The sequence below is a fragment of the Leuciscus leuciscus genome (genome assembly GCF_965113295.1).
Source record: "Leuciscus leuciscus genome assembly, chromosome: 17".
Lineage (NCBI taxonomy): Eukaryota > Metazoa > Chordata > Actinopteri > Cypriniformes > Leuciscidae > Leuciscus > Leuciscus leuciscus.
In genome coordinates, this window is record NC_138741.1 from 29,827,439 (window position 1) to 29,855,392 (window position 27,954).

The window sequence follows — 27,954 nt, forward strand, 5'->3', positions numbered from 1 at the left end:
CCTCAATGGCGGACGCGGCGGCAGACAGCGGCCGCTGACCGGCGGTGAGAGACTCGGGTGAAGCAGGCGGCGAAGCTGGCGGGCGCACCGGCGAGCTTTCGCGGGATGGAGGAGGTTCAGGGACCCGCTGAGCGCGGCGCTTTTTACGGCGCGGCAGCTCGGCGGGCGAAGGCGCGGGCGCAGCTTCGCGGAAGAATGCTCGGCGAGTCCGCAGAGTCACCATAGGCATTAATTCGCAGTGAGGGCAGCCGAAAAAGACGCTCGTGCTCTTTTAGAAGGAGAGAATGTGCGTGTCGCAGCGGCGAACACACACACACAGCAATAAAAGGATATAGTACGCCGGAAAGCGTCGGCAGAAACGGCGACTGAAGGCGGCGAGATGTCGACCAGCTGCTTCAGATGCACTAATCCCGCTGGGTGCTTGGCTCAGACGGCGTGGCTTCCTCTCGGGATCCAGCGAAGTCCGCTGAAGAGATGAAAAACTGACCAAACCAGCCTCTCTGGGCCGTATTTATAGCCCTGGCCCCACCCGACTTCGGCGGGACATGACGTAATGGGCGCGAAGCGCCCTCATTGGTTCTGACGTCATGAGGAGCCTCTATCGATAGGCTGGTGCAGTTGCCGCAGAGCAGCCAATGGGCGCGCGAGCTGTCTCGCCCATGTCTGCATGCTGCTGCAATGCGTTTTACATTATTGCAAAATTAAGGATCATTTTTGGCTTCAATATCTCGAGGAAAAGAGGTTTTCCCCTAGCGTAAGATTTTCTTACGCAAGTACGAGAGACCTCTCGTAAGAGAACAGTGCCACCTCGCTCGGGTAAGCTCAAATCTAATTAGGCGGCTTGTTTCATCACGGGGCGGTAGAAAAAAAATTTATAATAAAAAAAAAATTCTACACACTGATAGAAAAAAAAAAATCTCCCTTTGTCGCACTGCGATTGATCGCGCCAGGTTTGAATAGCTCCATAGGGATCTATTGTTTTGATTCAAGATCGTCATTACGATTTAACTTTGCGTTGTTTAATCGCCCTCCGTGTGAAAGGCCCTTAAAATGTTCAAACTTGGTGTTTCAAAACACTTGAAAAGTTTATCATGTAGCGTGACATGCTAAACATTTTTAAACCGTATTTAGCTAATTCTGTTACAGTTATTCATGCAGATTTTGTGAGCTCCTATTATTTGAGTGACAACATGGAATATTTGTCACACCCCAGGATCATATAAAATGAACTAGAGATGGAAAAACATGATTAAAATTGACCTTTAAGGCATAACAGGAACAGTCTGTTCACACTGTCGGGGTTCTTAGCACACAACATTCGGATATTTCAAAATCGGTTTCAGGCCTCGTTCATATGTGGAAATAAATCAGATATAAATCAGATATGTGCCAATGTAAACAGACAGATCGGATTTTCTGAGGCATGTATCCGCGGTTTAATGACGAGAGAAACCCTGACGCGCATCTGCAAAGGGACAGAATGGGCCGACGAAACGTTGTGTCGTTGTAGGACAGGAATGTGTGGACACACGTTGACACAACATATCAAAGGTTGGCTTGCTCATACTAACATTTCAAAGCCACTGCTCCTCGTTAAAGCCCGCCACAATCTCATGAAAGTGCATATCTATAGCATGAATCTTATTCAATTTTCTTAAAAAAAAATGTTTGCGTGCATATGAAATGCATTTTATGGCGTGTAATACACACGCACTCCCCACCCCTAATCCTACCCAAGGGGTTTACAGTGCGTATAATGCACGCAAAAACTATTTTTGGCATATAAATGGCACGAGAAATAAAAATTGTGGTATAGATACACACTTTTATGAGATCGTGTTGTATGTTCACACCAGTCCTGAGATCTCTCTCTCACAATAACTGAAGCATGCGCAGGCTAAAATGATGGACCTTTTCATACTCTTCCACCTCAAAATCATGGTGATGTTTGGCGAACTTTGCATATATCGCAAAGCTAGCATCAATTTCGCGTTCGTCCATCTGTGCAAGAACCCCCTTTAAGTATGCGTGATGTTTCAGATAGTATGTCAAGTGTAAACACATGAATTGGAGATGGGACACAATTGAAAGAACGTGTAAACAGACGGTCAAAAAAAAAAAAAAAAAAAAAAAAAATCGGATATAGGCAACAAATCAGAATTGGGCATCAACACCTGCAGTGTAAATGAGGCCTATGTTCTACAGATGGTGGCGCCAGCACCTGATTTAGTGGCGCTGGGGGAAAATGTATCATTAAGTTAAGTTTATCATATACTTACTATTGTTTTGCATTAAGTACAATAATATTACATGTTTGTCTATTGGACATTTAATGGTAGAACACTGAGTTTGAATTTATATGCAGATAAAATTAGCTTTTTTTAACAACAGTAACGTACAAAAACCTAATTAAAAAAAAGTTAAATATTCTACTCTTAGTACCTGTACCTGTCAGGCTGGTTGCAGCAGAGATGAAACAGGATCTAAGTGCAGCAGCTTTATTCAAAAGAGTCACGACTAACCATAACCATGACCATGACCATGACCATGACCAACTTGACGCAATGTAGAACTGACAAAGAACTTTGGGCTTAAATAGACAGCAACTGAGAAGCTAATTAACAAGACACACCTGAACAGAACTAACAATCAATTAGAAACCATAGTGACAAAGAGAGAGAGAACTGAACCATTTAACAGACTGAAAACCAACCTAGAAACAGAAAACAAACTCTAAAGTGAACAAACAAACACAAACCATAACAGTACAACTCTTGTTCTATCATACTGAACTGACCGACAGCTTCATTGATTTTAAAAGGAGCACTCTTTACTTGCTTTCTGTGTAAAGTTTTTGTTTTTCATGAGAATTAATGACTTCCTACTTTTTTCCATATACTATTAGGGAGTGAAAATGGCTAAGAAGTCAATAAGTGCTCCTCTGCCACCATCTACTAGTGGTGATTTCATGTCTTATTAAATAAAAGTGTGTGTTGGCCACAAAGTGTTCGTTTTCCTCAAACTTTTTACAAATAATCATTAAAAATAACATTAAAATTGGATAATATTTAGGGCTTTGAAGTGCTGGAAAAATTGGAAGCACTTGGAAGCCCTTAATAAGTGCTTGAATTTCACTCTCATAAGGTTTTCCATGTATGTTATTATGGTATATATGTTATTAATTCTGCTGTGAATTCAAACACGTTCTCACTGGATCTCCCAGTGCTGTGTAGTTACGGTGTTGTGTGATTGAGATCGGCCAGAGAGTAAACCTGTTCTGAGTTCGCTCTGCGCTGTCTATTGCTCTGTGCTGATAAACGGTCCGCGTAGCGCAGCTTAAACGAGAAGCGCTGTTTCGTATCACTTTTGTTTCGTTTGCCGTTTGATGTTTCTCAAATGTAACAGAAGTTGCAGCTCTTATCAGCAGACCAGCAGGTTTGGTTTGGTCGCAGTCTTAAGCAACAGCTGCTGATGGAATGACAACGGCGACCGGAAGTAAACTGTTAACTGCTGTAGCCAAAGAATGCTAAAAGCACTAAGGCCCTGTCCAAAATGGCACACTTTATATGCACTTTCGGTCTTGTGGACTTACAATGGCTGCTGCGTGCACGTGTCTGTTAAGTCCATGAGACCGGTGTCCCATTTGCCATTTTAGGTTTCAGAAGCTTTGCGGTCGATATGCGCCCTCGATGCACACTTTTGCCGAGCCTGCACTGATGCTAGCTCCGAAATCAGACTTCTTCCCGACAGTCAAAGCGGCATTAGGCTACATCATGAAAGTACGGACTCATAGGAAAACCGCGAGTGCTTAGGGTGCCATTTGGGACAGGGCCAATGCAACAAACAAAAAAGGAAGGCGTAATGGATCATTTAATCATTTGACAAAGTCATTGTCATTTAAAAATGAGAAACATGCAAACACAAAACTGATGAGAGCATCTCTGGTGGAGAACAGTGACTGGATTGTGCACACATCGCCATCAAAGGGGGCTTGAACACCTGCCCTTTTTCTTCCTTGAGAGAAAGTGCCCTTTTTGTTTATGATTATTGAAGATCAATTACACATGTTTAACACCCCGTTAATAATTTGACCACCTGGAACGCATCTGCCTGATTTGATACTAATGCTATTTATGCATATAATTTCAATTATTTTAATGTGCTATGCATGGCGTTTTGAACCATGGTAAATATATCTGTAGGGCTGTCAATACCAGCAGTGGCGAATTCCATGGACGAGAATCCAAGAACCACATTATTAGACAGTTTTCTAAGGCTGCACGATTTATTAAAACCATTTAAAAATCATAATACAGCATTGCATAATTATATTATCTATAAACCTACGTTTACACAGGAGAATGCGATATGTTATGTAGGCTAAACAATGTGTTTCTAAATATGCAAATTTGGTGCGTTCAAGTCCTCCTGGGAAGTTCGTATTTACGAGATGGGAAGTCATGTTTACGACAGCAGGTCACTTTCGTCGGAGTAAGATGGTGGTGTACTTTCTCTTAATTAATTACACAAAACTACAGCAAGGTTCTTAAACTTTATTTCTAGAAAATGATCTCCTCTGTAAGTTATAGAAACCACACATGAATACCAGCAACACACAGTAGACACGTTTGTGCAGTGCAGAGCAGCTCTTTCGTACTGACTAGTTGTTCAGTCTAGTTCTGTTCACACAGCAAGTTTTCAGAAAATGCGGTTGTGAGTCCAGAAAATGTACTGGTGTGATTTCGGTTATAGAATGTGGCTGTCATTCCTGTAAATAACAGTACTGTGTGTTAACGTAACCATGTTATGGACTCAAATAGAGGACTGACAACATTATTCTGCTGCTGTGTGAACGTGGCAATATACTTTCCTTTATGCTATTATCTAAAACTATATCTAAAAATCTTGATGTCTATGGACCAACAACGCATATAAAGTTTTCACTAACAAATTGCTGTTACATCTTTAAAAGCATCATCTTTCTTGTGCTATTGATTTAATCTTGCTTGATTTGTGGGATATTTAACATCATAATTTGACACACAGCCAGTCGTAAAGACAGAGACGAGGAACAGCCATCTGCTTTCCCATCATCCCTCAGAGCATGCAGTGCTAAATATAAAAGCAGACTCCTGCGGGAGGCCACCAAACTGCAAGTGACACGCTGTCGGTTTGATTACCTGACAGGTAGATATTATCCCCCGCCGATACGACGGAGAAGAACTCGCGGTTGTAGAAAGGCAAGCTGGCCAGGGGGTACCACTTGTTGTTCTGAGGGTTGAAGCAAGTGACTGCTGTCAGCGAGCGTTGGTTCATACCGATGACCTGCCGCCCACCCACCAGCACGATCACCTCAGCGACACCTGCAGGGACGAGACGGAGACACAAAAATATTGACATTCACTAGCCTTACTTTTCGGATTCAAATGAGACCAATCTGCCTTTTTATATAACTGACTTAAAAAAGTTATGACCAGTCTTAAGGAAAAAAGTTAAATGATCAACCAGTTTATGCAACCGGCCACAGATCACATTTCAAGATGATTTTATATGGGAAGTGATGGTGCTGGTTATTGTGGCAGGTGAACGAGCTTGACCACGCTTTTAAAAACAATGGTTCTTTATTGGCATTGATGGGCAATATTAAAATGTTCAATAACACTTTACAATAAGGTTCATTAGTTAACATTAGTTGATGTATTAACTAACATAAACTACCCAGCTAACACACGACGTCGCAGTTACGTAATTTATTCATACTTTTTGGTAATTTCATGACTTATCAACTGACAACGTAGTCTCGACGTCGCATGTCTGTAATCTTTTTACCATCAAATTACCAACTGACAACGTCGTCAGTACGGTCTCCTAAGGTAACAAAATTACCAACTACTACAGTTACCAACAGTTACGTGACGTTTTGGTAATTTCATGACTTACCAACTGACAACGTAGTCTCGACGTCGCATGTCTGTAATTTTTTTTTACGTTGTAGCAACGTATCTGGGAATTTCACTTTTCCAGTTGCCACGACGTAACTAATTACGTCGCCACGACGAAAGTTGGTCACCAGATTACGTTGCAGTTACGTATTTGTGTTAGCTGGGTAACCATGAGCAATACATGTGTTACTGTATTTGTTAATCTTTGTTAATGTTAGTTAATAAAAATAAAGCTGTTCATTGTTTGTTCATGTTAGTTCACAGTGCATTAACTAATGTTAACAAGATTTTAATAAAGTACTAGTAAATGTTGAAATTAACATTAAAAAAAGATTAATAAATGCTGTATAAGTGCAGTTCATTATTAGCTCATGCTAACTAATGTAGTTAACTAATGTTAACTAGTGAACCTTATTGTAAATTGTTACCAAATTTTCTTCACACTAAGAAAAACAAAAATGGGTTCTTTTTAGAAGAGGGCATGTTGAGTGACCAGCCAAAACCAGCATGATGTGCAAAGGTTTACAAGTGCATGTTATAAATAACTGGAGATTAATTCTGCAAATACGAAGCAGGCAGTGGCAAACAGTCTATTTTTTAACATGCAAGTTTAACAGCAAAACAATACATTTAGAAGAGCAGTTTTTGTTCAGAGTGAAATCATCTACAAACAGAAGCTGTTTTATGATAAATTATGTGTTTTCCTCTCTACAGCACATGAAGTGTCTCCACACTAACTGCTTATGCCACATCGCTGGCCTTTCAAACTGTAATTTGTTTTATTCTGACACAGAAACACACAAAAAAGACTAAAGAAATTGGAGATATAATCATTATAATGTGGTACATAGAAAACATTCAATGTGAAAAAGGGACATAACAAGGAAAAAAACTATTTTGCATTTGAGTCAAAAAAAGAAAGAAAAGAGACAATTTTGGGGGAGATAACAAATGTTCCCTGCTAAAAATGAGGCGTAACTCAACACAGAGTGCCAGCAAAGATGTTATCAGCATCACCACAGAGTCAGAGAGTTATCAGCAAAGATTGACTTGACAAAAATATGCAAAGTGTATTTTTATTCAAGGAAAAAGTACAGATTCATTGGTATAAAAAAAAGGGCTTCAGGCTCCGTTATTTTGTGTGAGCTGATAGTACACAACACGATCTTATCATCCAAATTAAAATTCATGACATACATCATCTTGAAAAATATTTAAAAAGAAAAGAAACAGTGGATCGGGACAAAAAGGGTCAGGCCCCTGTAACTGCAGAAAAAATATTCAAAATAAAAAAAAGAAGAAATACTCTTGCTTGTGACTTCAATGGCTCCTGAAAATACAGAAATGAATTATGTCTGGGGACATTTATTGTCTCTGTGTAATTCTTTTCAAAATAGTGATTCAGGAAATTGAAGGCTTAAAGCACATACTGTATAAATCTCTTTTGTGTTTTTATTTTTTTATTTATTTTTTACAAAAGTTGCCAGCCAACACCAGCATTTTTTAAAATAATTTTTACAAAAAATGTCATGGCCCCTAGAACATAATGTTGTATGATCTGAACATAGACTATATTAAAAGAAAGAACAGAGCCTCTGCTTTTAAACAAACAAACAACATGCAGTCTTTTTTATTAACACTTGGATGTGGGTAAGTTTCTTTATAAAAGCTTTTCAAACAAAAAGCTTGAGCAAATCGTATTTTTGTCTATCAGTCTATCTTTTTCCGGATCAGATTCAGAACGATGATTAAAACATAGATGGAGTAGATTGCTCCCATCAACACCCCCAAACTTCACAGTCCTATACTTCTTCATGGGTCAACATTTAATTTGTTAACGTTACGTTTATGCCTTATAAGTTGTTAATGTTTGATGATAATGTTATTTTATATGTGCATAAGCAATGCTTATATCACTTATTTATTTCTGCTTATTTTTCACCTGTGTTTTGATGCGGAGATTCTGTACTCTTTCAGAAGATGTGTTATAGTGCACCCCAACTGCATAACATTGAAAACATGGATTGCCGGACAATTCCGTCAATAGGAGGGTAAAAGTTAATAGCTTTATGCAAGCTGTAAAAGCACCAAGCACTGACTGTTGTGAATAAGGCAGAATCTATAAGTCTTATTTGCATAAAAAAGGGGAGCAATTAATGCTAAAAATAATGGCAGTAACAATTTAAATATTCATGACGCATGTCTATACCGAGGCACATCTCATGTGCTGCAGTGAATGCATGTAAATAAGATGCATGTGCGCTTTAACACCAGATGCTAAGGTGACGCAACCAGCGGCGGGATATTCCTGCTCAAGCTCGTGTTCATAGGCACTTCCTGAGAAGAAAAAAAAAGCTTTTGACTGGCACGAACATCTTCTCCGATGGCAGCTCTTTCAGCTGCACGACTGCAAGATGTGTTCCTACTTCACAACAGTACAGGAAACATGTTCCATCCCCCTTTTCTCCTGCAAACAAAACCCTCTTTTTCCACAAACCCTCACTGCACGCCACTACATTACAGCAGAAGCATCAATCAAACACCACATGACAGCCCTGCTCGTGTTCTGCCACCAGTGTCCTCCAGCAGATATATGCTCTCCTTATACTCTCTCATCTCGCTCTGCATGCATGTGTTAATGCAGCATGGCAGGGATCAGGCCCTTCTGCCGAGCGAGGGACCCTGCTGTGCCCGGGCCCTTCCTGCTGACTGTGGCATTAGAGACTCAAGCAGCAGGAGGTCCAGCACTGCCGCCCCACCTCTGCCCCTCTCAGATCAGACCAATGGATTATGACATGAAAAGAATTCAAGGAGCTTTCTAGATTTAGATTTCCCCCAAAATCCCTCTAGCATGTTATCTATCAGGATTGGGCGCATGAAACAAAAGAGTAAAAGATCTTCTAAGAGAAAACACACCTTTAAACCTACCTATATTAAAGAAGAGCAGCGTATGTAGAATTTAAAGGGGACATATCATGAAAGACTTTTTACGTGTTTAAGTGCTATAATCGGGGTCCCCGGTGCATCTACCAACCCAGAAAAACGTGAAAAGTGACAACCAAGTAACTTTGTTTTGCTGAGCTTTTCTCTGAAAGCATGTCAAAAAATAAGCCAATGAGATTTCCCTCCCCTTCTGGCGTAGGAAGGGGATCTTATTATTATATTATAGGCCCATAATCTGCAAGTTTCCACCCACGGCGCCGCCATTTGGTTTTCGCAAGTGACAACAGTGTAACCAGTTCGAGCAAAAGTTCGAGCAAAGCATGCAAACTGTTCTGTCATTGGCTGCACAGATGAGCACAGAACACTATTTGACCAAAAAATTGTACAGCTGTCTTATAAAGACCTCAGGGAACTGTCAACTTGTGTAAAAGTTAAACCTGACGACACATGCAAATCGATGAATCAATGTAACTCCACTACAACTACATAAATGTATCCACTAACCATTTAGAAACGTCCATGTGCGCCTAAAGGTTGCAACCTCTTCCTGAGTCTCTATAAGGCTGAACTCCACTACTGTTATTTCTGAAATTTGACTGACATTTGCGTGTTTTGTTATTGCCAGAGTATCCGAAGCTCGTGTAAAGGATCGGCCCTCTTCTGAACGGGGGCAAGGAGCAGCAGCTCATTTGCATTTAAAGGGACACACACAAAAACGGCGTGTTTTCGCACACACACAAAAAGGGGCAACTTTGACAAGCTATAATAAATTATCTGGGGGGTATTTTGAGCTGAAATTTCACAGGCACATTCTGGGGACACAATAGATTTATATTACATCTTGTGAAAAGGGGCATAATATGTCACCTTTAAAGTCTACATGAAATCAGAATTGACTCGATTGAGGGAGGGGGGTGATGTTTTCCCTCTTTTGCACCGCTCTTTTAAATCGCTAATACAAAAGCGGAAGTAAAATGCACACGCAAGGACATTCGTGCCAATTCGGGATGGCAATTGCTTGAGCAGTGGGTTTATTATTATTATTAATGAATAACACAACAATTAGAAAACGCATCTAATCCTTTGCAGGTTCCCCATTAGCATTGGGTTTCAATCCAAAATATTGCCAAATAGGCGCTTTTACATTTCGCTTTGAAATCAAATCTTCCGCCATCGTCTTGTCAGTTAGCTAGTGGCTGATAAATTAAATCTGACTCCTGCTGCTGATCTGTGCTGGGACTCTCGTTTAGCTCACTCTGCACTGAGCAGACAGGTTCAGTTTTTAATTGTAGTGTCTGTTCTCTAACTGAACTAAATGTTTTTTAATACAATAAAAAATCTAAATGGCGGTGGGGGGCGGTGCCGCGGTGGGCAAGTGATGTAACCGGTGAACACCGATAAAACCGGTAACATTGACTATCGCAGCAAGCCTATCACATAAAATAATGCAACTGACAAAAAACTTGTGGTAACTAGTTATTATTAGTCATTATTAGTAAACATGCCCTAATAATGGAAAGTGCCAGTGCTGTGAATAAGGGTTTCAAATGTGCAACTATAATACTGTTTCACAAATATAATTGTAGCATTTAAACACTACCTGACTATATCCAATCTTTTATCTCATGTCATTACCAAACAAAAAAGAAAACCTGGTTCTTTACACTTGGATGGGATTTGGGACGCAACTACCTCTAAAAAACGGATTGCATGTACAAACTCTATACACTTAGAAAATTAAGTTCTCTAAAGATGAAGTAATTTAATTTTTCCATGTTGAAAAATCTGCAAAAACTCACTGCACCATAAAAAAGTCCAAACAGGCTAGATGCATAGGCCACAGTAATCCAAAATAATACTAAGACTCTTACAAAATAAGTAAGACTCTATTGAAAAGTGTAAACACTGGCTCTTTCAAAAAGAACAGCCTTATTGAAATGCAACAACAAAAGGCGGATCAAATCAGATTTCCGTTACTGAACGAGTATAATGAATGAAGAATGTTAAAGCCTGGACTGTGATGAACTGGGTCGTTCGGTGTGATAATCTCTGCACAGCTTGTCTTAAGTAAACACAGGTGAAATTTACCCATTGGCTAACACTCTGTAATAAGAGGCGCAGGTGCGCTGATGGCCGCTGTTGATGCTTGCTTTGGCAGCTCTGTGACAGCGCTGTGGCTCTATTCCAGATGCGTGGAGGCTCTGTCATACATCAGGACGGATTTCTATCCAGCATGCTGCTTCTATATCTGTGCACTGCATTATTATAAAACAGGGCTGGTTGGTCAACACAGCATTCCAGACATGCTAAAAATTCACTATATACTGTAACATGCAAAACAGCTCAGGAGGTACTGTGTATCACTGGACAGCACACACAAACCAAATACTAACCTTATTTTACAAGTCAGGACATGATCTTATAGTTAAATTTGTTAAAGTCCCCCTGCAGTCAATCATTTTATTCCTTAAAACTCACCTTTGATCATCAAAATGACATATTTAAATGTTTTTTTTTTTTTTGATTCTTCATGCCTTAAAATAGCTTGAATGTAACTCTACACCCTTGCCTCATTTAGTAAACGGGGTTCTATGAATATGCAAATTAGCCCCGGATGAGCCAGGTTTAAATTAAACTTTTTTTTTTCCTGCCAGATAAATACCTAATATGCTTATCCTGTGGGATGCATGGCCAAGCAAATTGGCACATTAAAATAAAGAATTTAATTTATCTGAATTATTATTTCAATTATTATTTGTAATAAATGTCATTATATAGCTATTATCAATTGCCATCAGGGCTGGGAGCGTCTTCTTGTTTCTATATAATAAAGCTCATTTAATAAAAAGCGTAATAAAAACCTAGTGAGCTGACTAAATAGACAACATTTTCTCTTCTCTAAAGATACCTCATTTTAGCAAATACAGTACTGAGTACTGCATGTAGCCTTCAGGCAAGACACCCCAGGTTTTTCTCCATATAATGGCCTTCAATGGCAACCAACGGTTTGAAGGTCCAAATGTTTGTCTCAATGCAGCTTCAAAGGCTCGACACGATCCCAGTCGAGAAATAAGGGTCTTATCTAGTGAAACGATTGGTCATTTAAAAAAAAAATTTAAAAAAGGAAAAATAATTATATACTTTTTAACCACAAATGCCCATCTTGTACTATCTTCGCGATGCGCCATGCATTACGTCATCATGTTGGAAAGGTCACGCACGACATCGTTAAGCATCCAGGATATGCACACGTAAGGACCATTTTTAACAGTAAATTGACACAAATACATATAAATATGTGTCACTCAACATACAATAACTTTGAACTTTAGGTTACTTACGTAACCCCGGTTCTCTGATAACATGAGTGAGGTATCTCACTATGGGAAACGCCTCCTGGAAGATCCTGGAAGCACCAATCACACCACGTCTGTCTGTTGACAGACCAATCACGACAGTGATGCGGGAGTCCCGACTCCCTATTATATAACACTGCAGATGGTCCCTACTTTATTCTCTGCATATCTCTTCTCCGTGCACTGCAAGGAGGGAAGTGTGGTGAGATACCTCACTCATGTTATCAGAGAACCAGGGTTACGCAAGTAACCTAAAGTTCTCTTTCAAACATTCGCTCGGTCTCTCACTATGGGATATAGACAACTCCTAGTATAGACAAGTACTTTCGTTCTGTCCGCATAGTAAAGCAACGCACGGACAGGGCACAAGCAATGAAGCCGAAATCCTCTGACGAGGAAAAAGGCTGCGGATGGAAAGCCAGTAAATCCACCTGTTTATAGGCGAGAGCTGACTCGCTAACTTTTGGCACAAACGCTGGATTCGTTTTGAGAGTTACTCTCGAGTAATCCATAGCGAACTGCATACAGGAGTTATGAACCGATAACATGTGAAGTTCACTAACCCGCTTTGCGGTCGAAAGAGCCAATAATAAAGCAGCCTTTAGCGAAAGGAGCTTTAATTCAACACTCTCTATAGGCTCAAAAGGGGGCTGAGATCACAAGGACCACAGACAGATCCCACGGCGGAATCAATGGTTTTGAAACCTTGTTCAAACGCCGTGCACCTCTCATAAACCTGCATACAAGCCGGTGTTGACCTATAGTGTTTCTGTCAATCCCCACATGACACGCAGAAATTGTGGCAAGATAAACCTTAACAGTTGAAAAGGCTCTGCCCTTATCCAAAAGTTCCTGCAGAAAACATAACACATCTGCGATAGAATAGAGAAAAAGCACAATGTGTCTGTGTGCGCACCATCGCTCAAACACACTCCATTTCTGATCGTATGCAGAGCGCGTTGAAGCTGCTCGTGCATTCTGAATTGTTTCAATCATCCTCGGAGGCAAACCCTTCACACTCAAGTTTAACCTCTCACAGGCCAGGCCCAAAAAGCCACTTTGCCTGGGGCTGGGTAAAAAAAAATCCCTGTGCGCTTGTGAGAGAAGGTCCCTGCGCAACGGGAGAGGCCAAGGCTGGTCGCAAATGAGTTGAATTATCTCCGTCAACCACAACGTCCTTGGCCAGTTCGGGGCAATCATTATGACTGAGTGATCGTACTCTCTTACCCTTCTTAAAGTTGTAACGATCAGACTCAGTGGAGGAAACGCGTATAGTAGTGCGTTTGGCCACGGGTGTGCCAGAGCATCCACACCCATAGGCGCACCGTCTCTCACCAGAGAGAAGAAGAGAGGGCACTGAGTGTTTTCGTGCGAGGCGAAGAGATCTACGGCAGCTCGGCCGAACCTCTCCCACAACTGGCTCACTACCTGAGGGTGGAGAGTCCATTCTCCATACAGATGATTTCCTCTGGACAGGGGATCCACCCCCACATTCATTATTCTCGGGACATGGGTTGCCCGTAGTGAATGAAAATGCTTCACCCCCCACACAATTAGTTTCTGTGCCAGACTGTGAAGCAGATGGGAATGTGTGCCTCCCTGGCGATTTATGTATGCCACTGCCGTTGTGTTGTCTGATCTGATCAAAATGTGGTGGTTCCTTAGGAACCGCACAAAATGTTTCAGTGCCAGAAACACTATAAACAGTTCCAGGAAGTTTATTACCCCTTTTCCACCAAGGCAGAGCTGGTGCTGGTTCGGAGCCAGAGCCTAGTTTCAAATCGGTTCTTTGTTTTTCCACCGCCAAAGCACCAGCTCCGAACCAGTAAAACTGGTTCTTAAGTAGCACCAAATCATTGCAGGGTCTAGAACGGAGCCAAGAAAGAACCGCTTGCGTCAGAGGCTGGGGGCGGGGTTACCGTGGCCAACAAGACTGAAGAGAAACTTGTGACCGCCATTTTTAAATAGCAGCTAGTCGAGCTAATAGCAGCTCGATTATAATATCCGTCTATGTAAGTTACGGCGAGCTGCACGAACGCGTTGGATTCGCCGTGTTTGGATGCCGATTTATTTTCGCAAACCCATGAGCATCCATAGTAACGCAACGTCTATTATTGTTGATGCCTTGTTCGAGATGCATCAGAGCAGCGTGGACCGATCAGAGCTGCGGGAGTGTTTGGAGATCATACGACTCCTTGTGCTTTTTGATCGCTTTCGCAGTGCTTTGATTTCATGTGCTGATCGTTCTGCGAGAAGCCGATGCATCTCGAACAAGTCTGGTGTGTTTGTGTTTGGCGCTGCCGCACTAGCGTTGCTGGGCAACATGATACGTATGCAGTGACGTAAGATATAGCTCTGTTGTGGCTCTCTGGCCGGTGGAAACGCAAACTGGTTCTTAGTAAGCTCGTCAGTCGAACCAACTCCGAACTGGCAATAGCTCTAGCTCTGAACTAGCACCCGGTTCTTGTTGGTGGAAAAGGGGTATATGTGTGTGTTTTGTAGCGAGTCGGGCCATTTCCCCTTCGCTATCCTGCCCTCGCACACTGCACCCCAACCTGTGAGCGATGCATCCATTGTAACCACCTTTCTCAGAGAAACTGCTCCCAGCGGAGTCCCAGACTCGAGAAAAGAGCGATCTCTCCACTGACGGAGAGCGCACATGCAGAGTGACGTCACTATCACTTTGCATTGAGGTGGCATTTTGGACACAAGCCCTGCGCGGCCGTCCAGCGCTGAAACTCCCTCATTCGCAACAGTCCCAGTGGAATGATAGAAACTGTCGAGGCCCATCAGCCCCAGAAGACGTAAACACCGTCTGAATGAAACTCTGTTTCCTTTCTGAAAAAGGGATAGACAGCCGCAAATTGACCTGATATGCTCCTCGGACAGAAACGCTTGATAGAGGTCCGAGTTCAGTCTGAGACCCAGGTAAATTATCTCGTGTGGGCACCAAGCAGCTTTTTGTCTCGTTTATCTTGAAGCCTAAGCTCTCCAAATGAGACACAAACATTTTTGTCTCTCTCTCTGTCTGCTGCCATGACGGCGCGCACAGCAGCAGATCGTCCAAATATGCTGACACTCTTAGACCCATTATTCTCAGCGGTGTGAGCGCTGCTTCCACACATTTGAAAATATGCATCCTTCAGATCGACTGACGTAAGCCAGTCCTTGGGACGAATAATTTGAGATAACGTCTTTAAGATCAATATTTTGAACTTGTATTTTCTGAGGTGTTTGTTGAGGTTCCATAAATCCAGAATGGGACGGAGGGGGAGAAAATGACCTCTCACTTTGAGGGAGGATAACAACAGATGCTCTGTGAGTGCTGTTGCTCATCCCTTTGTCCTGAACATAATGAAATATCAGGTTTCTCGCCGTTTCTTCCCTCCCTGAGGGTTTGCTGGTCGGTGTCTGGCTGCAGCTGCTGCGAAGGAAGGTTTTCCCCTCGCCTGAGCTGGCTCAGCCTGCTGAGGCTGAGAAGGTCTAGGGCCTCTGAAGGCTGATCAACCACTCCTCTGGGGAGCTTCAAACCTGGACCATGGTGGTTGAGAAACCCTAGCAGCGGATCTGCAAGGGAGGCAAGTTTGGAAAGCCTCACCCTCCTGCTTCTTCAGATCACACTGTTGTTGCACAGCAGTGACCGATGCCTCGAAAAGGGCTTTGGGGCTCAACTGGAACATCCAAGAAGTCTTTTTCTTCTTTTTCTTTTTCTCTGTCTGACAGCCCTGACAGTCACAGCCAGAGAGCTCACTCGCTGACCACTGCCTGGCCCATGCTGCGGCCACAGCTCTGGACCGCACCTCTGGAAGTTCTCAGGTTGAGATCTGCAATAACACAAATCTCTTCCCAGAGGGTTGGGTTTGGAGTCCCAGGATCCATTTGCCTCCCGATCTCTTCCATAAGCTCCACTTGATAAGTGAGGAGAGAGGTGGCATTAAGAGCCCTCACTGCCAGTGCAGAAGAACGATAAATCTTCTGAAAAACTGAGGCTGCTAGGCGCTCAGTGCATCCTGGCAGTGAAGCTGAAGCCGAGGAAAAGGCTGCCCTGAGGTTAGGGTGGAGATGATGTGCAACTGACAGCTCAACAGGAGGGGAATTTGACATCCCTAACTCTTCCATGTTATCCAGCCTATAAAATCCTTTTACAGGAACCCTGTGTAAAAAAGGCTTATCCCAGAAACGTTTCATCTCTGAAACGCATGCGGGGACCACTGGAATGAGCTGTTTAACTGGTGGGGCATGTGACGGCAGTCTCTTGCCATCATAGAAATCTCTCTCTGTCCCCTGGCTCGTCTGCTGCGATTGCCAGTCTATGGAGAGTTTTGCCGCAGCGCTCTGGCACATTTCCAGTAGGTCGAGCTCCGCCTGAGCTGGGGAGGGAGAACCTTCGCTTAACGTGCTGCCTGGCCGGGAGGGATTCGGCGGGAGGATTGCGTCGTCTCCTCCTCCCGCCGACGACCAATGGCCTTGTCATCATCATCGTCCTCCTCTCCGTAAAAGGATCCAAAGAGGGGAGGTAGTTGGGGGGAGATTTCATCCATAAATTCACCCCAGCTGCATGACGCAGGGGGCTGTTTTGTCTCCTCCGCGGGCGGCAGAGAAAAGCAGGGATCTCCCTTGTCAGTGGCCGCGACCAGCACTCTTCTCTCTAGCACCCTTGATGGGAAGAGAGAACAGTGTGGACAGCACTCAGGGTTCGCAAGGGCTGCCTGAGCGTGTCTCACCCCCAGGCATGCGATGCACAAAAGATGAGGATCCTTGCCTGATATCATTGAACCGCACGCACACAGACGTGAAATTTCTGCTTTCGGTCCGCCACTTGCAGAACTAGTAGTTGCCATAGTAAAAATAGTATCCAAGCTCACCACAACGTGCAACTCAGAAAAAAGGAATATCTAAGAGAATTCGCCGTAACACGTTAATTCTCTTCAAATAAATCAAATAAAATCACTGTTACAGTGAAAAAAGACCCGCTAACAAAACAGCTGCGTTCGGTGACGTACCTTGACGGCTCGTCTCAGAACAGTTAAACCAAATTCAAAACTATTTTGAAGACAGGTCCTGCTAAAGGATAGCTTCCAATTTGATCTTCAAGGGGAAGAGATCGAGAATGAAGCTGGGACCACCGGCAGTTTTATATATTAGGGAGGCGGGACTACCACATCGTCGTAATTGGTCTGTCAACTGACAGACGTGGTGTGATTGGTGCTTCCAGGATAAATGATGCATTATGACGGAGCGCCTGAAAATAGGTCTAATAGGTTAGACAAACTTAGTCCCAGTCACGTTGGAAGTTACCGAGCTGGGGACTATTTTCAGGCGCTCCGTCATATCATTACGCCTGCTGGACTCATGGTACGGCAGCAAAGTTTCTTGATTATTACGCATGAATGAGAGTATAGTTCCTAGCCATATCAGCCTAGAAAATCGCAACTTTTCATTTTCCGTCGGTCTTAGTACACGATGTAACTACAGAAGAGTCAAGTTTTAAATAGGAAAAATATAGAAACTCTTTGGTCATTTTTTTGAGAGAGATGCTATTGGTCCTGTCCGATTCAATGATCTATGCTAAGCTATGCTAAAAGTGGAACCGCCAGACCCGGAGTTCGGCTGAATGGATTTGAAAACGGTAAAACTCAACTGTTTAACTCTGGGGGAGTTGTAAAATGAGCCTATTTCCAAAAAAAGTGGAGTATCCCTTTAACATTAGTTAATAAAATACAGCTGTTCATTGTTTGTTCATGTTAGTTCACAGTGCATTTCTAATGTTAACAAATACAACTTTTGAATTTAATAATGTATCAGTAAATGTTGAAAGTGAAACTAACATTAAATGTGATTGTTAAATGCTGTAGAAGTATTGTTCATTCTTAGTTCATGTTAACTAATGTAGTTAACTTATGTTAACTAATGAAACCTTATGGGTAAAGTGTTACGAGGCAAATTACATTTCAATCAGTCAGTCAGTCAGTCAGTCAGTCAGTCATATTTATTTATAGAGAACATTGAAAAACAACAGCTGTTGGCCAAAGTGCTGTACAAAGTGTAAACAGGTATCCTAATGAGTAAACATAAAACACACAAATAGACTTATGACCATAAGAAAAAGTTAAAAGAATAAGTGGGTTTTAAGCAAAGATGTAAAATCAATGTATGTTGGTGCAGTCTTTATGTAAGGCACAATTTTCTGAAAAGGCACAATCTCCTTTCAATTTTAAACCTGTCCTTGGAACCATCAGCTGTAGACTACTGGTTGACCCAAGTTGTCTAAAAGCATTATGGTGGGATAAAAGGAGGTCAGAGATGTATGGAGTAGCCAGTCCATGCAAACCCTTATAAGCAAACAAAAGTGTTTTGAACTCAATATGATGTTTAACTGGAAGCCACTGGAGAGAGAACAATACTGGTTATATATGTCCGTTTTTCCTTGTTCCTGTTAACAATCTTGCAGCAGCATTTAAACCTTCAGAATATACAAAGGAATAAAACTGTAAAATCTGATGCATGTAAGTGCTACTAAAGTACAGATTTCTGACTCAGTGCAGGAGAAAAAACTCCTTTTGAGAAAACAGCCTTTAAAGATATGTACTGTGATTGAAATCTAAAGAGGCAAATACAGTGCTATAAAATGTGCTATAAAAGATGCACTTAAAAGTGTATTTTGGATATTTTCTTTCCCAAAAAAAACAAAAAAAAAAAAAAAAAAAAACACTTTATGAAAAGCTAAAAAAGCCCCAAAATCTCAAAATTGACAGATGCATGAATGTATAAATTTTTTTGCCAGTAGCTTGTCACCTTCATGGGTAAGGCAATCCCAGAATGCATCATGACAAGCTTTGAGATGCTGGATATAAATGTCCCTTATTTTACGTAAATAAGGAAAAGTGCCAAAATAATTTAATCTAATAACAAATTATAACAAATTATAGACACTTCAGGCTTTTTGAGATTTTGTGCTATTTTGCTTCCATGACATGTCTTCTTTCAGACTAGTGGAAAGAAAACATCCACAATACACCTTTAATTGTTTATTTTGTTACACTTCATCTATTTAAGCATGTACATTTAAATTATAATAGATATCTTTAAAGGATGGGAGAGTCAGAAATCTCTACTTCATCACTTACATACAAGAAACTTAACAGTTTTATTCCTATCTATATTATGAAGGTTTTAACAGAGCGGTTTTCTCATATATCATTCACCTGATTAATATAATATTGTATTCCTAAAACATGGCATTTTTTCTGTCTGTTGACAGTATTTTCTGATTTATGGAGTGATAAAAAGAGATATCCAAAAAACATTTAACTCTTATATGTCAAAAAAATAAAACAAGAATTCTGAGTTGAATTGCAAGTTCAGATTTCTGTTGTGAAATTTATGCAAATTAGTGCATATTTCATTAGATAATGACTCATATCATGGCATATTTAAATATTTCAGAAAACTTGTAATACAAAATAACTTGCTTAATGTACTGTGAATAATCACCTGGTGAAATATGTTGTTATTATTGTATATCAAGTGTTTTATGCTAGTTTCAGCCCGACACAGTTATCATTTTAACATCCTGCGCCATGTTGTTTAAATAGCAAAAGCATTTGCGCCCATTTGTGCGCCCATGGGTGTGCTAGTCTGAAAACAAGGTGTGTTCAGGTGCATTGTTTGCGGGTTGCTATTTTGAGGCAACTGAAATAGACTGCACCAACAAAACCTGGTCTAAAGTCAATGGCGGAATTATTATTTTTTGGTCATTTAAAGAGCGTGTTAGTAATTTGAGCCTATAGACGGATCCACAACGCGCGTACACTTTTCTTATTAAACACACAGGGATGCGCAGCAGCACACAAACATGCCATACATTAAAAATAAAAAGATTACAATGTAAAATATGAATTATTAATATGGTGGAATCTGGTTTGTCCCGTAGATGGTCTGCTTGCTTTAACCTTGCGCACGAGCAGATTCATTTCCTCTCTGGAGAAGCGCTCAGTCTTTCCGCTTGCAAATTCCGCCATGTAAATAGCAATTGGTGCGAGCGCAACTGGCTTTTAAAGGGAATGGGAGATGACACTCTAATTGGTTTATTGCACGTTACGCCCAAAACACACCCATTACTCATTGAGAGAATACGGACAACCCTTTAAGACCATGCGCCAGGTATGCCGACTATTTTCCCCGTCGTTAAACTAACAGAAGTGGATTCGGACAATTGGGCGTAGTGTCTTGCCTTAAAAAATGTACAACATTTTTGTGTAGGCTGTATATTTTTATGCTTGTTAGAGCATTACATTTTTAGCTCCTCCACTTATATGGAGTTGCTATCTATGTAGAGCATTCCAACTTGGCCGCTTAAGAGGTTCCATTTCAGTCATGATGCCTTAGAAGACTATATAGACAGTAGACGGCAATGCAGCTCAGAACAGTGCTAATGTGTCACACATTGTTAATCTTAAAGAAACTATAAGCCATGCTGAAGAATGTACCGGCAGACAGTCGCGGGCGAGTTCTGGGCGTCTGCATCTCTTGGCGGGCGTGTGGCAGCATGTGGTAGCGCTTGGCTTCGTTCACCAGGTCCCTGCAGGCCTCAGAAGATTTGATCAGCTCCTCGTTGTCCACCACGTTCAGCAGGTAGCTGGGATGAATGAACGGAAGTCGCACCACCGCCAACAGCTCAGACACATGCTGGGTACACGACAGAGAGAAAAACAAGACAGAGAGAAATAATCGAATGAGAACAGAGAAAGAAAGATAATATAAGACAGATTTGTGCTATACACAACCTTAATTGTGGTCAAATCACTCTTACGGATGGGCCTCATGCCTTATTGCATTATTATTTTCATTGACTGAAAAAAATTATCTCTCTGGATAAGAAAAAATCTCTCAGCCTGCTAGAAAAATAAAACAGAGAAAGTCTTCCGAGGGATGCTGTGTGAGGATGCCCATTATAACCAAAGAGGTACAAAACAGATACTGATACACATTAATGTGTGGTAAACAACCTCTGCTAACAGCATTAACATCAAAACAAGTTCAAATATTGAAGGCTGGAAGTTTAACATGTTCTTTTTTGATTTTCAGATGATTTACCTTCAACACAAACAGAAACCACGCAAATGATGTAAAAAAAAAAAAAAAGCATGTTTTGGTAATTGAAAAACATTGGTAATTCAACAGACATAAGCATGTTAAAAGTCATGTTAAAATCATTTAAGAGTTCATTGAAAATAAATTAAATATTTTAAAGAAGTTGAATTAAATGTTATGTTTAATTAAATTGAAATGAAATTATACGACTTTATGTATTAATAATGTATTTATAATTATAATGATATTTATTAAATAATAATAAAAAATACATTCAAATTAATTTAAATGAAATTAAAGGAATTAATACAAATTAAGGAATAAATAAGTAAATAAATAATTATATATGAAAAATGGATTAATGAATGGTCACGGATGGATGGATGGATCTGTTAAACCCACATAATGCATCTGGTCAAAAATCACACCATAATCACACCATGATCACGAGTGTAATCAGAGCTGGTCAGTTTTTATTTGTTTGATAACAGGCCACATGAACAGCTTGACGTACAGGTGATCCTTTCCAAAGACTCCTTTTTCAGCTCGATCAACATTGGGTTGCCATGGTGAAAAATCCCAGCGTGGCATTACTCCTTGTCCACTATATCTCCAGCGAGATTGTAAACACAAAAAGACACGGTCAACAGCTGGTGCGGCTCTCCTTCGCTTTCTCACCGGCAATCGATTTCAAAGGGAGCCAAACTGAGGGCTTAGTTTTGAGCAAAATACATTTGCATGTACACATTGTATTTCCAATGGTCTAGAAGAGAGGAAGAAAGGTCAAAGATTTACTGGTGACAGTGGTGGCATTTTACTAAAGTCCCTGGTGAGACTGGAAAAATCTGCACCATCACATTCAGATAGTTTATCAATCTGGCATTTCAGGTAGGAGCTCAAAACCATTTGTGGCGTGAGAAAAGGATCAAATAAATGAAAAATGGTTTCTACAGCCAGCACGGCCACTGGAGAAATCCCTCAGGATTACAACCATTCCCTCCACTGCTCAGGCAATCAAGACTTTTTACTGAATGATCTAGGAATCCAAATGCAGCTCCGCTCACCACTCCGCTGAGCATATCTGCAATAATGTCATGCCATGAGGGAGCCAGCCTATGGCACGCTGAATACCAGATTAAGACACAGAGAACAGCACAAACCACAGCTTTACTGTGCAAAAAGACTGATGGATGAATCATCAAATGCAACGTTTCAGCAGCTTACAGGCTGAATGCTTTGTAATGCAATTAAAATATAAATGCAAGGTCAGAAAACAAGAAACAAAACTCTGAGTGCAAACAGTTCTGTCATGTGCATAAGTTATTCCGGATGGAATCAAATTCATGAATTGCCCTCTTTTTCACTTCACGACATACACATTTACATTTAATCATTTAGCAGACACTTTTATCCAAAGCAACTTACAAATGAGGAGAGCAATAGAAGCAATCAAACCAACAATAGGGGAAAAAATGTGTAAGTGCAGTAACTAGTCCCAGTTAGTCTAGCACAGTACACACGAAGTCTATCCCTATCCGATTGTTTTTTTTGTTTGTTTTTTTTTTTTTTTTAAACACGGCATCGTCTCAAGAAATATATGCATACACACAAAACTAGAACAGACCAGTATGTGGTGCTGTTATTCTACCACAGATATACACTAAAAACAGAGAAGAAGACTTGGAGCATGCACATACCTTGTGCGCTGTATAGACCTTATTCAGAGCAGCGCCATGACAGTTATGAAAGTGAGGCTGTGAGGGATAGACTTGCCGTGTTTCCAATGACATCCGCTGTAAAAATCTGTATAAAGCTCCTAGATTACTTTCAATTTCCCACAGCTTATACTGTTTGGAGTTTTTTTTAGCAACTGAAATTTCTTGGAAAGATATTTTTCCAGTGTTTCATGAACAGAATAATCCAAAAACACACTAAATAACAGTACAGCCCATTGAAGAGATGCATGTCTGCCCCTCACAGCCTCGCTTTCATTCCCATTAAAAATCAAAGATGGCGCTGCAGTGAATAAGGTCTATATAAATCATAATAGGCTCAGTAGCTTCTTCTTTTTTTCTTTTTTTTACCAATAACTTTATTGAACAATATAAACAAATATAAATGGCCTGGTACAAAATATGAAATGTCTTAATCAGACAACAGACAAGCATCATAGCATAAGAAAAAAAATATAAATAAAAATAAAAAATAAAAATGCATTCGAGTAAATAATAAGAAATAAATAAAAGAGGCTCAGTAGCTTCTGCAGCACAAACACAAGCATGTAGTCCGCAGTTGTTGTTGCTGTTATGTGACGTAGCATTGTCTAACTAGGGCTGACACGTGATGATATAAATATACGGATTGGCTGTACATACGAAAACGCAAGGGTGTCGTTTTCAGATTTATCCACTCTGGGACCTGGTTTAAAAAAATAGCGGTTTCAGGCTCCCAAAATGCCAGATCCGTCTGGACGATACACAGTGTTTACGTATACAGCTAAATGCGTCTCCGTGTGGACAATGCCTTAGAGTGCAGAACTCTTAGCACCTAATTAGCCTTGAGTGCTTTGATCGGTAAATAGATACATAGAATAGTAAGTGTTAGGGGGCTTTCACAATGGGCTCGTTTGCTGCGGTCCGAATCCGAGCGTGATCGTTCCCAGGTATTTCCACCACCTTGAAGCAGTCAGGGTAAAGGTCCATGAAAGTGATTTTGTGCCTCTTTGGGATGGCACCATGAGAAGCCGTTCACTTGCAGAACACAAGCTTCTGGAGAGCACGTAAGTCTGGAGTAATGAGTTAAAATATAGGGGTGAAGAGCCAGTGGTTGTTGTGTAGGCAAACATCAGTGCCTTGAATTTGATGCGAACAGCAACCAGTGCAACGGCAAGTTACAACAAAATGAAGAGCAAATGATCCACATTAGATGTGCTTCATGCTTCATTTGCGCATGGGAAATGTGGTTTTGTTGTGCAAAACTGTTGCATCACTACTAGACCAATTAAACCTCTGGAAATTCTGTGCATGCAAATGCATTTTGCTGAAAACAAAGGGCAGTTAACAGATGGGTGGATTCATTCTTAGCTTAAACAAATAAATAATATGGTGTTGTTGTGTAAAACTATTGCATCACTTCTAGACCAATCAAACCTCTGGAAATACCATGCACCTGGATTCAGTTCGTTAAAAAAAAAAAGGGCACTTAACAGATGGATGATTCATTCTAAGGCTTGGACGGTATTTTAGAGGTGTCAAGACAAAAACCGAGCTGCTATGAAACATCACAATCTGTATGTATCCTCGCTTGCATCATGAGGCATCTGTCAATCCTGACACAATGATGTGACACTCTACTGATGCACAAACTTCTGTAAAAGCGTCCTCACATAACAGCTGCATTTGTAAATTTGAACGCAACAGAACAGACGCCAGAACTTCGGAGCGCTGTGTTTGATACTCATCAAATTGCTATTGATCTCTAACAAGTAAAAACTCAGTTTCCAGCATCTGTCAGCCACAAGTTTCTGATTCAATACTTTTGACATATATTCTCATTTACAGGAGGAAGCGACTTCATTGTCTTTTTTTTTCTTTTTCTGAAGAAAAGACAGATCCCCAAAAGACCTAAAAAGAATATCTGTTCTCTAAAATATATTAAGAAACAATCTGTCTGGAATACTCAATTGTTTACTGGAATACACTGGTTAGTCAATCGCTGCATTCTGCGATCAGTTTGCGAGATTCATGTAATCGAAGTTTGCGAGATTCAAGGAATCGAATCATTGAAAGTTCCTACTTAGTAGCAATTTTCACCACTGTTAGTTTTACAGGAAACAATAGTGACCACAGGTAAACAAACTTTCTGATGTAATGTATGGTTTGTATAAAAACTAAATTTTGTACAGCCATTCATTCTCAAGCGCAAGTGTGTGGCATTTAAAACTTGGGCAAATCATAAACTTTATGGTGGTTAAACTTGCATTTAATCCACAAATCACATGCGTGCCGAACCGCGGAGCCTGGTCTGTACAGATCACGTACTATCTACGATCCGTTTAACCCCCAATTACACACACGCATTCACACCTACAGACAATTTAGCGTCTTCAATCACCCATACTGCATGTTTTTGGATAGTGGGGGAAACCCGAGGAAACATACAGACACAGAGAGAACATGCAGACTCCACACAAAAAGGACTCCTGGCTCAGCCGAGACTCGAACCAGAGACGTTCTTGCTGGGAGGCAACAGTGCTACAAACTGAGACACTGAGCCGCCCATTAGACATAAAAGGCCCAATTAAAAAATATAATCTGAAAAAATACATCTTAGACCGCAAAACAAATGCAATGCAATGCAATAAATGAAAATGCAATGCAGTATTTTATTTTATTGCATGGCTGACTGATAACACAAACTGCTGAGATCACAAACTGTTCAAAATAAAATTAAATAAAATAATTATTGGTCAAACCAGTTACTGGTCTCTAATATTCCAGGTTTATATTCAGGTAATTTCAGATACTAACTTGGGAATTGGTCATTTTACGCATCAGTGTGTCTCAGAAGGAGAAGTCCAGACATTACAATGTGCTGAAAGTCAAAAGTCCACTAGTTTTCATCTAGTTTCCACTAGATCAGGGGAAAGACAATAAACACCACCACCACCAACAACAACAAAACAAAAAACACACCACCACCCGCCAAAAAGATGCCGTCCTGACATTAAAATAATCACTGTAATATTTCATTTCATGGCCAGACATGCTTGCTGTGCTCTTTACATTTTCCTCGAGACATATAATAAACAGCGATTTCCAAGGCAAGACATAACATGCTGGAATCAAATTTGAGATGTTTATTTTGCTGCTTGTAAATATCAAATTGTTCTATCAGAGCCATAAATCAAAAAGTTGAGCGGCTCTCTGAGCGAATCTGTGTACAGATGCTAACAGAAAGTGAAAATTCAGGGAGATTTTCTTCTTGTGTTTCTATGCTTGAAGGCGCATCCGTTTGATAAAGAAATGCAAAAAAAGAGAAATGAGAAAAGAGAGAGAGAAAGAGAGAGAGCTACATACACACAAAGACAGCCATGCATTAAAAATATATTAGATAACAGGAGGGGAGACAGAGAGCACATTCCTTTGACGGGACGGCAGACTGATGCTCAGCCAGTGTGAGAGCGGTTTGATGGATGGGGAGCGTCGCTGTGCTGAAAAGAAGACAGATTAAGCATGTCCAAGAAACACTTTTCTCTCTATGGATTATATAGAAAGATGTGTATCCTGGAACAGCACAACAGTCAGCGGCACTACAGCCGGACAGCGTTGTGTCTCTAATGATGCCTGTGTGTTGAGATAAAGCAGGAGTCTGCGGCTCACTTTGAAAAATGACCTGGGAAAACAGCCTCCATCGCAATACTCAGCAATTGCATTTCAGCGTAAACTAGAGTCAGCACAGAGGCCAGAGGAGAGCGAGAGCTGCCGGATACAGACGCCAACGGTTCATAAACACATGACGTGTCGGTGTCGGATCCTTCCTACTAGAACAGAACAATCCTCATCCCCAATATAATATATAATATATTATTTTACATTATAAATATTAAACTTTTATAACTATTTCTGTTATGACTATGTATGTCCTTTGGAGTGTCTTCTCTCAAAAGAGGCAAAAATGTGTTTAAATATGTGCAATAATGAATAAATAAATAAATAAAAAAATAAAAAAATAAAAAAAAATAATTAAAAAAAAATAAAATAAAAAAAAATAAATATAAATAAATAAAAAAATAAAAAAATAAATAAAAAAATTTAAAAAAAAAATTAAATTAAAAAATTAAAAAATAAATAAAATAAATAAAATAAATAAAATAAATAAAATAAATAAAATAAATAAAATAAATAAAATAAATAAAATAAATAAAATAAATAAAATAAAATAAAATAAAATAAAATAAAATAAAATAAAATAAAATAAAATAAAATAAAAAAGAAAAAGATTTGCTTGAGTTTGACCAAAGGATATTTCTGAAGGTCTGTGAAACCCTTTTCTTATGGAAATGCTTGTAGAAATAAATAGTGGATCATTTATTATTCAAATGAATATTTAATCATATTGATATAAAAATGCAAAGAGAAAAAAAAAAAAAAAATTTTTTTTTTTTCTTTCAACAACACTCACTTAAATGCATTAAATGCACAAATGCACTTACTGAATTAAATATTACATTACGTCAGGGTTCATGATGGAACTGCAAGGGGTTGTGAGTTCAATTAAAAGCTGTTAAGTAATTGAATCATAAAAATGTAAAATTAAAATAAAGAATTTTAAAATAAAAACATTCAATATAAAAAAAAAATACTAAAAAAAGATTTTTACAAAGCATTTCTTTTGTTTACTTACATGGCATGTGACCATTAATTGATGTCAGAGAACCGTGAACTTAAATGTATTTATTTATTATTATCATTGACAATTTTATTAATTAAGTTAAATTAAGTTAAAATCTCAGAGGGACTTTAAGTAAATATATTAGGTTAAACAGGTTCATCTGTCAAAAAAGTTGGGTAATTCCTGCATTGCATGTATATCTTGAATGACGTGACTTTGTGCATTTA

The 27,954-nt window shown here is 40.1% G+C and overlaps 1 protein-coding gene across 1 annotated transcript in view; it reads right to left on the minus strand.

Moving 5' to 3' along the window:
• LOC309479364 (kelch-like protein 29) overlaps positions 1-27,954 on the minus strand; it is a 199,002-nt gene that overhangs the window by 47,837 nt on the left and 123,211 nt on the right. Inside the window, exons 9-10 of the mRNA XM_082143455.1 lie at positions 20,731-20,929; positions 5,181-5,363 (exon numbers count right to left, since the gene is read on the minus strand). Coding sequence (XP_081999581.1) covers positions 5,181-5,363; positions 20,731-20,929 — 382 coding nt within the window. The remainder of the gene's footprint in view (positions 1-5,180; positions 5,364-20,730; positions 20,930-27,954) is intronic.